We start from the raw sequence: 13027 nt of genomic DNA, 5'->3' as shown, positions 1-13027 counted from the left end.
TAATCTGTCCTGGGAAAGATCTCAATAAGTCGTAGAGGTGCTGGGGGAAAAAGAGGTAGAAGTAACATTAGGTACATCAGTGTCTGTTTTAGGTATCTCAGAAGTAGGCGGTTTCTGTGAAGGTTTATAGAAGGAGGATTGGCAGACTTATCACAGAGAAATTTACCCTCTTTAGTATTTATAATACTTAATGTGTACTTCTCCAGACTCACCCGCAGATCTTTTTCTCGCTTGGTGAATCTAGCTGAGGACACAACAAGGGCATGATCTTGGTACCAGTTATAACCACTTATTTATTTATTTTTCTTCTTTCTAATATGCCTATTTCAAATGTATTTCACGTCTCCTTAGTAAAACTAACTAAAACTAACTTTGGTCTGCAACTGCTTTACAACCTCGTGCCTCGTCTATGAAGTACAGTCCATTGTTTACTCCTGTAGGTTCCGTGGGTGCATACAGTACCTGATGCATTGGAAAGGAACGTTCTTGTGTCTCATCCTCGGATGTACATGCCCCTGTCCTCCTCCATGATTTCCATAAATATTTTTCCCTCAAGTCTGGAGGTCCTCCGAGGGGGAGGGGGTCATTGAGAAGGGGGTACTGTCAGGGATAGGCTCAGCCCTTCCTTCTCAAAGCTGATCACTCAGCTGTCAGCTAATTATCCTGATCGTCAGACCTGCCTACTTAATCCATCCAGTCCAGATGATCTCTGCCTCCGACTTGGTCACATCTCTAGAGACGCTCTCCTGTGTTCCTGTTAAAGACTTGCTTGGATGACATTCCTTCTGGCTCTAGATCCTGCTTGCTGTTCTACTAAGCTTATCTTGGCTCCCTGATGTTTTGGCTTGTCTGACTTTCCGTTCTGGTTCTTGAACTCTGGCTATGTTTGACTACGTTTACTCTTTTTACCTTTTTTTATTATTATTAATCAAGTGTGATTTACCTGTACTTCTGTCTCCATCTGATTCATGATTTCTGACAATGAGCCAGACATTCCTGGCCCCCGCACAGCCCAGTAAGTGCTGAAGGAGCACAGCAACGAGCAGCGACTGACAATGACCACTCTCTGCTCAGTGAAGACAAAATAACTGAGCATGTTTATCTGCTGTCTTTCCCTTTCTACACTATTTAGAAAGTGCAGATTGTGTTACAAAGCTTGTTTCCTCATTCAGCAGTGGGTGTGGAGTCTGGGCATACTATGTATGAGAGCTAATTTGAGCAAAGGGACACACCCCCACTCCACATAGGCAAAGGAAGAAAGGAACAAGCGTAGCTGTACTGCGAATAGACCAGCTCTCTGCTAATCTCCCTCTAAGCTCCCTCCCCAACTCAAATTTCCAGCTGCTGTTATCTCCTGTGTCTGAAAACTTGTCAGAAGTGACTCTGCTGATATCAGAGGAAAGGAGCAGCAGGAAGACATGAGACTAAGAGCTTTGGAGAGAAATAAGTAAACACTACAGATATATGTGCGTAGGTCAGATTTTATGAATGGGGTTTACAACCACTTTAATTATCAATCAAAATCTGCTTCCTCATGTGTGGCATATTGATCATATTGGATATTGACTAAAGATGTATCATTCCTATTGGGAAAAAATGATCGGAAAAGAAACTGATTATTTATCAAAGCATTTATCAATGTTGTATGGCCACCATTAGTCTCGCAGCCACTTGCTTGTCCCCATCCTTTCAAGACTTTTCATACACTTCTTCCCCTTTCTACAATCTGCCTCTCCCTTTGTCATTCACTGCTCTATTTCGTTTTTTTTTATTGGCACAGCAGAATTTTTTTTATACTTTGAATAAGTTGTATCCTAATTATGGTTTTCATTTTGACATTAATTTTATTATGCCTCTAGTTGTTTTTTTCAAGAGAGGCTATGATTTTTGAGGAAATACTTACAGCAGTAGGCAGATTTGGAGAAACATACATTATGCTTGAGAACTTTTTGTAATATGTTTGTGTTATATTATGCCTGATTATGATGTATTTTACATTGTAACCACCCTGCATCTTTTCAGGATGAAGAGTTAGCCCGTCAGCTAGTTGAGCTAGGCTACAGAGGAAGTGGCGAGGTTTTAAAGAGGGAAGAGTTTGAAGCAAGAAAAGCTGTGGCAGAGGCTTCCAGACTTTCCCAGAGAACTCAACAAAAGTAAGTCACAGCTGTGTCTACTAACAACTGAATCACATTCCTCTCAGCTCCGTATGATTAGAAACAGTTTTATAAGCATGTGCTTCCCCTCGACTTCAAGTAAGGACACCAGCTACAGGTCTGATACCAAGACACATATGTTGTGCAGATCAATTAGGGTGAGCAAGCTGGAAGATATCTGCTGTGCGACCACATTTGACTGTAAGCTACTAATTTATGAAAAGAGGATAAACATAAAAAATATGCAAGCACAACCAACAGACCATGATGAAAGCACAGGGACAGTACATATTTCTAAAAATGTATGCAGAAACAAGGGAAGCGCTGGAACACATCAAGGGTAATCACTGCCCAGAATGTCCCAAATGCCCTGTTAGTGACAGTAAAATCAAGATTTCTCTGGTAGCTTCCTCTCCGCTGTTTGATCATAGAAACATGAGTACCAATCTTGACAGCAAGAACATAGTTATTATTTAGTCTTTTGCGGCAGCCTGTTCACTTCCTTTCTGGAAGGCTCATTTGTTCCTTTTCAGATGTGCCTGAATGTGTCTTTAGGCTTTTGGAAACCAAGTAACAGACTGGAATAGACAAACCACAAGTGCCAAATACTGTCAGATACAATTCGCTATACTTAAAAACATATTCTTCATGTGCAGCTACATGTGCCATATTTCCTTTGTGATTTAGGATTTTTTGAAGTGTAACTGAATATATGATATAGTATGTCAATTTTATAAGATTGGATCTTTGTAAATACTTTAAAGAAAACATTGTTCCATCTAAAGAATTATATACACTAGTTTCAGAAAAAGTGTTTAGGAAGGTTGAACTGTGAGTTAACAACTGCCCAGGCTGCCAGGATGAGGGAAAGGGTTAAACTGTGAAACTCGGTTTCCGGGCTTCTTGGTCCTAACCAGCCCACCTGTGTTAAAAAAAGGGGAAAGACTAAGATCCAGGGCTCTCGGTTCATCTTCCTGTACTGATCAGTTCTGCTTGTAGAATTGGGATGGAAGCTGAAGTCGTTGGACCAGTCGGAAACAGCCAAGTCATGGACAATGCCATAATGGGCTCTTGCCTCACAGAGTTATGCCTGAGCAGCCATACTAGTATAGTTACAGTTCGGGAACAGACATTGTTCATATTGAACTGTTATGCCACACTTGTTCAGTAACATTACATTAACCGTTCTGAGCCTGGTCTGAAGTTATTTAAGGGGTGCATGTTGGTTTTGCCATATCTAAAGAACCAGGGTATGTAAAGCAAAAATGGGTATCAAGTAACATTAGTACAAAAGGGTTAACTCAGCAAGACAAGGAAGAGGGGTGTAGTTGCTTAGAGTAACCAAGTACAAGTTCAAGGCAAAAAGCAACTAGTGGTTAGGCAAGGTACCTGATAAGGTGGCTTATCCTCCAGTATTAAGGGGGTAGTTGTCTGGCTCCCTCCCTAGCAGTCAGTATCCAATAGCAACTGGATCTGAACACGCATTATGAGGTTCCATGAACTGGTCACAAGGTATGTGAAGTGAGAGAGCTAATAAGTGCATGCATAAGGTCCACGCTAGGTGCAACCTGGGACCCTATTTTGTTACTGGGAGTAAGGTAACAGAGGTATACAGGACTGGTGGAGTGGGCACAGACTTAGCATGTTTCTCCTAATGCAACATACAAGTTACAGCATGTAGTGACATGGGACAAGCCGCTTTTTAGAGGAACTCTGTATTTTAATTACTGCACACGGTGAAGGCTCTTCTCTAATTTGGGGAGCCTTAATGTTACATTCATCACATGACAGCAGTCTTCGTCTGGTCCTGTGCATTGATGAGAATGCTCTGTGTGAAAGGTACCCCCACATGCAGGGCTAGTGACCCCATTCATCATCTGGAATAGCCCAAGAACCAAGTGGGAATACAGCTTGGCATAGTCGGCAAGGATACACCGCCTGTTACCGCCCACCCCACAAGTTCACCTATCCTTATCTGCACTTTCTCCCCTACGGACATGCAACTTAGATAATTCAACTCCTTCTTCTGAGATCTTTCTGCCCTGGCTGTGTCACGCCTCAGCCTAAAATCTACTGAGTTCTTTAGTGCGTTACCTGTGCATGCCTTTGTTAACTTAAAAAACAGCCAGCCCAAGCCCTTTTCAAGCCCAAATTCAAGATGCGATTCTGAAATTACTTGAACCAGTGTTTTCAATGCCCCCCTGCTCGCTCACAGCTTATGAACCAAAGTTCTGATCCCTTATTCCACGTTTCCTCTGCTATTGTAAGCACAGCATATTAACATGGAGGAGAATGATGTTACAGCAGTGTCTTCTGTTTATAATGTCATATAATATTCCTGTTTGCAACTACAATTGCTAGACTGCAATCAGCCAGCTCCATCTTGTGGTTGGTGAATAGACACTCTTGCCCTCATTTTTAAAAAGAACGCACCCTAAACACATCACAGACAGTACTCAATTGTTCTTTTTAAAAATAAAAAAAAGAGTAGCACACACTTGCAAGACATCTGACAGCCTGGGCTCTGGAAAAAAAGAGGTTACTGTGCATCAGGATGGGAAGTAAGCTCACCCTTTCTCACCTTATCTCTAGGAAGACTGGGTATTGCTTGATGAGGTGGGGGCTGGATGCAGAGTCATTCTTTTTTGTAATAGATGGCACTGCAGAGACCTCTTGATTGAACATTAGGCTACAGTTAAACAATACAGCTTGAACAACCTCTCTGCCCCCAACTTCTGATGGACATACACTGAAAAGCAGCAGTCCAATGGTGTCAATAACTTCCTCCTGTCTTCTGTCAGTATATTCCCACTCAGCACATGCGCAGTGCCCTTTTATCTTGTACTGTGAGTTCTACTGTGCAGAGAATTACAAGAAGCATATAAGAAAAAAGATTCCGGCTAAATAGGCTGGCCACAGAAGGAACTATACATGAAATCCAATTCCACACATGTAAAAAAACAATCCTTATGAAATGTGCAAAAAAATGCAGAAAAATATATTTGAATGTACACGATATCCTCCACTAGTGATGAGTAGGGGAACAGCCCCCTTAAGAAAAATACTCACAGAATGCTGTTGCCATTCACCCTCGTGTTTGGCAAAATATGCTCAAAATATATTGAAGAATCTCTTTCAAATGCTACACCTCGTTCAGATGACTGGCTATGAAGAGGAATAATTATTAATACCCCCAAGCCAACCAGTTTAGAAATCAAGGTAGGTTCCCACAATCAGGGCCATATAGAGGAAATAGACCTCTGCAAACACCTAAAAACAATGCTATTTCATATTAATATCCCCAAGGAAGACAACCCAATATGGAATGCAATGGGAAATATGAGGACACCTAACAGGGGAGACCACAGGGGACAGATTATTATGATGGCCTAGCCCACTCACCTGGTATTCCTTGGAGATATGGCATTCCAGTAGTGAATAGATTTGGATCATTGCAGGATTAATATGATGAAACGGAAGATGAAGCAGAATATCAAGCTGCAGGATATGGACCCCATCGGGACAATTATGCTTGTCCCGGTGGTGGCCCACCTGGAGCAGCTCCTTTGAGGAACAAAACAGATAATTTTTTAGGAAAGGGTCAGAGCAAAAAAGGAAGACTAAGAGAGGATGCAGGGGAGGGAAGCGGAGCCATTCCCAAAAAAGAAAGAGATAAAATGTAAAGAATTTTTTAATCTAAGTGGAGAGGAATTGACAGAATCAGAAAAAATCCATGAACAAATTTCAGATGTTCATGGATGTTCAAAAAATTGTTATTAAGTTAAGTATAAAACTACATTTCCTATCCAATCCTACTAATACTCATACTTATAGCATAGTAAATAACACAAATAAAGGAACCGGTCTGAGGAACGCTTCTTTATTTAACCCCCCCTGGCAAACCTGCACCCAGCATCACAGTGTTTAAAAATTTCGTTTTTCAGGACTTACAACAAGTAAATTAAAAAAATGAACAACAAAAGAGCATACAAGAGGGTGTAGAGTCATTGCGTGCAAGGAAAAACTTAATTATTCAACCAGCTCATAAGGGAGGGAGAATTTACCTTTAAAAAAAAAAACAGGACTATTTAGATCAGAAGGATTGTCTTCAATCTGATAGGGATACTTATACCATTCTCAAAGGGGACTCCAAAAATGTGTATAAGAGATTACTAAATAGTATTATTCAGGATGGGCATAGAAAGGGAATTATAAACAAAAAAGAGCTAGAATTTTGCATACTGCTTGTCCCTGGGATACCTATCATTTATTCTATACAGAAAGTGCATAAAAACCTTGCGAATAGGGAAGGTTATAGATTTTTCTCTTCAGCCCTTAGGAAACCAGGACCCCAGCCTTTTTGAAAGACTTCGCTCAAATTATTAATGAAATATTGCAATGGAAGATTAAGGATGAGGTCATGCTAGTAATGGCGGACTTCTCCTCTCTTTATACTATTATCCCACATGAGTTGGGATATAAGGCAGCACAATTGTTCTTAACTAGGGATCAGTCTTTGAATACCCCCACTTTGGATTTTATTCTGCGACTTTTGCAATTCGTAGCGTAGAGTAGCGATGGGAGTGAAGTTTGCACCCATACTCACTAATCTTTTCATGGCACTATGGGAGAATGATGTTCTTTTGTCATCTAAGGATTCCCGCCTACTTTTTTGGCGTCACTACATTGACAACACCTTTTTTCTTTGGAAGAGGGATGAAGAATCATTACATTCATTCATGTCAAGTCTTAATAACAATGAGACCCCTTTCACACCAGGGCGTTTTGCAGGCGCTATAGCATTAGAAATAGCGCCTGCAATCCTCCCTAAAGAAGCTGCACCATTGTTTGTAGTCTGAAAGCCCCGAGGGCTTTCACACTACAGCGGTGCGCTGGCAGGACGTCAGAAAAAAGTCCTGCCAGCAGCTTCTTTGGAGCGGTGAAGGAGCGGTGTGTTTACCGCTCCTCCACCGCTGCTTCCCATTAAAATCAATGGGGCAGCGCTGTAATGCTGCCGGCAAAACGCCGCCATTGCGGCGCATTGCCGGCGGTTTTAACCCTTTCGCCGCCGCTAGCGGGGGGTAAGAGCGCCCCGCTAGCGGCCGAAATGCGCCGCAAATCCGCTGCAAATCCGGCGGTAAAACGCAGCTATTTTTACGCTATCAGCGGTGTGGTGTGAAAGGGGTCTTAGTGGGGGATCAGATTCACTTATGAACACAGTAGAACGTCAGTTAACTTTTTAGATTTGGTCATGTTTAAAGAGCATAACCAACTATTAACCAAAACCTATTTTAAGTCAACAGATACATTCCAATAGATTGCCATCACCCCAATTGGCTTCAAGCCATACCTAAAAGACAGTTCCAACGTCTTAGGAGGAACTGTTCCCTCTTAGAAGATTTTGAATCTCAGGCGAATATACTTAAAGATCGCTTTAAGGAAAAAGGATATGACCCTGTGAATCCAGATAAAGAGCTGTAAACAGTGTCACTCTTAAACAGAGAGCGCTTATTGGCCCCCAAGAATAGGATGGAGGGAAATCAGAACAAATTTGAATGATCTTTTCTAACAACATTCTCATCCCAATATTTGGTGGGTGAATAAAGTAATTAAAAAGCATTGTCAGGTTCTAAAAAGTGATAACATTTTGGGACCCAAACTTCCAGAGAAACCCAATGTCATATATAGAAAAAAAATTAAGCTCTGAAAGATACATTGGTACCTAGTGCAATAACCCCCCCAGAAAGTTTGTATTTTTGGAAATGTAAAAGGTGTTTTTCCATGCAAAAAATGCCCTGTATGCAAAACATCTAAAACTGTTAACACTTCTTTTTCTTCACAAGTTACTTCAAAGGTATATAATATCACAGATTGTATTACATGTGGAACTGTAGGGGTAATCTACCTTCTTAGGTGTCTGTGTGGCTTCCAATATGTGGGGAGGACCACAAGGGTACTTAACGTAAGAATAGGGGAACACCTGGCTAACATTCGCAAGGGGTTCATAGGACACAGTGTTTCTAAACATTTTCACCTTCATCACAAGAGGGACCCTTCCCTTCTTCAGGTTCTTGCTATTGATAGGTACATCCCTCATTAGAGAGGAAATAACCTTAAAAGACATAGCTCACATAGAAAAAATAGATGACTTTTTGAAATTCAATGTTATAGTCCCTTGGGGCTTAACATTGAATTGGACATGAATTGCTATATAGACAACCAGTAGCTTTGTGGGAAGCATACCTACCTTGTGGCTAGAATATTTAGGTTGTTTTCTCAGATGGTTGCAGATAGGAGTTCAGATCTTTGAAGTCTGTTTGGAAGAGGGCTTATCCTTCCCTCGTAGCTCACGAATTCCTCTAAATTTTTCCCTTTATATATATATATATATATATATATATATATATATATATATATATATATATATATCCCTTTGAATATATATTTTTAATACTCAGTACAAATCTATGAGGTATTGTTATCAATAACAACAGTGATCTATGGTTATTAAGTATATTTAAAATGAACTGATGTTTACATTTTTCTTATAAATGTTTTTATAATATAATTTTACATTTCATGTACAATATGGATAGAGATTAAATAGTTGTATTGCCAATATGCTAGGATATATATGTTAATATATGTGAAAGTTGACCATGGGTTCTAACATAGAAAATCCATATGTAAAGATGACACCAAATAGGAAACGTGTGGGGTGGAGCACCAGTTCTTGATGTCACCACCAGCTGGCCTAGGCGGAGCTTCGGCTGTTTGAAAATATTGTTTCGCCGTTTTTGGATATAAGTGCCCTGTGACGTTTTCAATAAATTTTTTAACCACTTGCAGACTGGACCATTTTGCTGGTCAAAGACCAGACCACTTTTTGCGATTCGGCACTGCGTCGATTTAACTGACAATTGCGCGGTCGGGCGACGTGGCTCCCAAACAAAATTGACGTCCTTTTTTTCCCACAAATAGAGCTTTCTTATGGTGGTATTTGATCACCCCTGCGGTTTTTATTTTTTGCGCTATAAACAAAAATAGAGCGACAATTTTGAAAAAAAAGCATTATTTTTTACTTTTTGTTATAATAAATATCCCCCAAAAATATATAAAAAAACATTTTTTTCCCTCAGTTTAGGCCGATACGTATTCTTCTACATATTTTTGTTAAAAAAATCGCAATAAGCGATTATTGATTGGTTTGCGCAAAAGTTATAGCGTTTACAAAATAGGGCTAGTTTTATGGCATTTTTATTAATAATTTTTTAATATTTTTTTTTTTACTAGTAATGGCCGCGATCAGCGATTTTTATTGTGACTGCGACATTGTGGGGGACCCATCGGACATTTTTGACACATTTTTGGGACCAATGTCATTTATACAGTAATCACTGCTATATAAATGCTCTGATTCCTGTGTAAATTACACTGGCAGTGAAGGGGTTAACCAGGGGGTGGCAGTGTAGGGGTTAAGTGTTCCTAGGGGTGTGTTACTAACTGTGGGGGGGTTGGGCTTTAATTTAGTGAACACTGATCTCTGCTCCAATCACATGGAGCAGGGATCAGCATCACTAGTTGCTAGGCAGAATGGAGAAATGCTGTTTACACTGCATTTCCTCCATTCGGCCGCTCCGTGAGACGATCGCCGGGATGCCCGCGGCGATCGAGTCTGCGGGTCCCGCGACCGGACTCACGGGGGTCCCGACCAGCACGCTCCCGATGGCAGGGCGGCATTGAATATTGGATGTACCTGTACGCCAATATGCCTGCCTGTGCCATTCTGTCGACGTACATCGGCGTGCGCTGGTCGGTACCAATGAATATATACACAATTTAAATTTAGATCATTTTTTTTTTTAATATATCATTGTATTTGGTTGCTCAATTTTACATTATCCACAATCCTATGAGCTGAATATTCAGGCTAATTATGTTGCAGCACCTGATATATGGTTATACTTGATCTTTTTGTCATTTTTATGTTGATTTTTTTTCACTTCTTACACAATTTTTGTAATTGTGATTACAATTCTTGGAATTGTAATCTGCTCCCACCAAGTGACACTTCTTCTCTGTGACAGCTGTTATTTAGCTGAGGGTGGAGCCACCCGGGGATGTGAACAGTGACCCTGCCCCCTCTGACGCCACATGACATCAGAGGAAGGCTGGGTCGCCTTCAGGTCTGTGTATGGTACAATGTACCCTTTACTAATCCACATGGGGGGGAGGCTGGGTTATGGGGGTTCCCTTGTTAAAGGGTGCTTCCAGATTCTGATAAGCCCCCTGCACCCAGACCCCCACAACCACCGGGCAAGGGTTGTGGGGACGAGGCCCTTGTCCCCATCAACATGGGGACAAGGTGCTTTGGGGGTGACTCCAGAGCATCCCCCCAATGTCGAGGGCATGTCGCCTGGTACAGCTCAGGAGGGGGGGGGGGGCTCTCTTTCGCCACCTCTTTTCCTGTGGCCGGCCAGATTGCGTGTTTGGATAAGGGTCTGGTATGGATTTTGGGGGGACCACTAAGCCATTTTTTTTTACATTTTGGTTTGGGATTCCCCTTAATATCATACCAGACGCAAAGGGCCTGGTAATTGACTGGGGGGAACACATGCCATTTTTTTCAATGAGTTTTATCTATATTGCCAAGACCCGACAATTCATTACAGTCGCGATCAGTTTTAAATTAACCACTTGCTTACTGGGCACTTAAACACCCTTCCTGCCCAGACCAATTTTCAGCTTTCGGTGCTCTCACATTTTGAATGACAATTACTCAGTCATGCAACACTGTACCCAAATGAATTTTTTGTCCCTTTTTCCCCACAAATAGAGCTTTCTTTTGGTGGTATTTGATCACCTCTGGGGTTTTTATTTTTTGCGCTATAAATGAAAAAAGACCGAAAATTTTGAAAAAAAACGCATATTACTTTGTTTCTGTGACAAAATTATGCAAATTATTAATTTTACGTCATACATTTTGGCCACTATTTATACTGCTACATATCTTTGGTAAAAATAACCCAAATTAGTGGATATTATTTGGTCTTTGAGAAAGTTAGAGAGTCCATCTCACTTCTTGCGACCCGAACAAGTCAGGAAAGTACAAAAACCCCCCAAATAACCCCTTTTTGGAAAGTAGACATTCCAAGGTATTTAGTAAGAGGCATGGTGAGCTTTTTGATGTTGTCATTTTTTGACACATGGCACTGATGACAGATGGCACTAATATGTGGCACTGATGACAGATGGCACTTATACGTGGCACTGATGACAGATGGCACTAATGACAGATGGGACTAATACGTGGCACCGATGACAGATGGCACTAATACGTGGCACCGATGACGCGTGACACTGATGACAGAGGGCACTGATAAGTGGCATTGATGACACGTGACACTGACAACAGATGGCACGTGACACTGACAGGTGGCACTGATATCAAATGGCACTGATACGTGGCACTGATGACAGATGGCACTAATATGTGGCACTGATGACAGATGGCACTATGTGGCACTGATGATACGTGGCACTGATGACACGTGGCACTTATAAGTGGCACTGATGACAGATGGCACTGGGGACAAATGGCACTGACAACAGGTGGCACTGGGGACAGATAGCACTAACAGGTGGCACTGGGAACAGATAGGACTAACAGGTGGCACTGGGGGCAGGTGGCTCTGGGGAGGATGGCACTGGGGGCGGATGACACTTTTTTTCCTTTACATAGTTAGTAAGGTTGAATAAAGACACCAGTCCATCCAGTTCAACCTAATTGTCCCTATCCCTGTACATTGCACACTCACATCAGTCCCTACCCTCAAGTAGCCCACAATCCAAGGTCCCCATTCATATACTAGGGCCAATTTTTGGACAGAAGCCAATTAACCTACCTGCATGTCTTTGGAGTGTGGGAAGAAACTGGAGTACCCGGAGGAAACCCACGCAGGCACAGGGAGAACATACAAACTCCAGGCAGGTATTGTCATGGTTGAGATTTGAACTAGCAACCCTTTTTACTGCTAGGCAAGAGTGCTAACCACTATAACACTGTGCCACCCTGTGCTTTTTTTTTTTTTAACTTACGGCCGCTGCAGCCGTTGATCTCTCCCTTCTCACACGCTGTCTGTGTGAGGAGGGAGAGCGGCGCTGAGAGGTGATCTCATATGTTTACATATGAGATCATCTCACATTGGACACGCCGATCGCGCTGTAAACGGCCGCTGTGATTGGCCGTTTACAGCGATCTGTGACTGGCTGTGTCCGAGGGACACGGCCAGCACAGAACTTCCCCGATGCGCGCTCGCGGGAGCGCGCATTACGGAAGTAAACAGGAGGCTGTTCAGAAACGGCCTCCTGGCAGTTAGCGTCCGCTCTGCAGCCGTATTTCGGCTATAGGGCAGGCGCGAAGCGCTTACATTTTTTCCTTTAGAAATGTCATATATAAGGAATATTTAATTTTTATTGTTTTTCTTTAAGCATTATTAAAATCACTGCTACCGGAAAAAACGGCCACTTTTTAAAAAAATATTTTGCATTGATACATGTCCCCTGGAGCACGAACTGGGTCCCCAAACAATTTTTATGACAATAACTTGCATATAAGCCTTTAAAATGAGCACTTTTGGTTTTTCATGTTAGTGTATCATACATCCGAACAACCAAAGTTCACCCCAAACTTATGCTCGGGCTGAACTGTTCACCCATCCCTGCAGTTAAGCAAACTGGTGGTAAGACCAACTCAAGCAATGGATGGCTCACCCCCCGCCTATTAAGCAGCCAGGAGATTATCGGCTGAAAATAAACAAAGGGATTGCGGCACTGGGGATGTTGTTACCCCAATGCATATGGCAAAGGCCATA

General features: G+C 41.9%; 1 protein-coding gene across 1 annotated transcript in view; it reads left to right on the top strand.

Moving 5' to 3' along the window:
• CFAP299 (cilia and flagella associated protein 299) overlaps positions 1-13027 on the top strand; it is a 761000-nt gene that overhangs the window by 53760 nt on the left and 694213 nt on the right. The window contains exon 2 of the mRNA XM_077476172.1: positions 2023-2153. Within this exon, the coding sequence (XP_077332298.1) occupies positions 2023-2153 (131 nt within the window). The remainder of the gene's footprint in view (positions 1-2022; positions 2154-13027) is intronic.

Source organism: Lithobates pipiens, unplaced genomic scaffold (assembly GCF_037356315.1).
Source record: "Lithobates pipiens isolate NorthernLeopardFrog02 unplaced genomic scaffold, aLitPip1_a1.2 Scaffold_13, whole genome shotgun sequence".
Lineage (NCBI taxonomy): Eukaryota > Metazoa > Chordata > Amphibia > Anura > Ranidae > Lithobates > Lithobates pipiens.
Note: the sequence above shows the minus strand (reverse complement) of the source record. Positions and strands in the feature narration are given on the sequence as shown.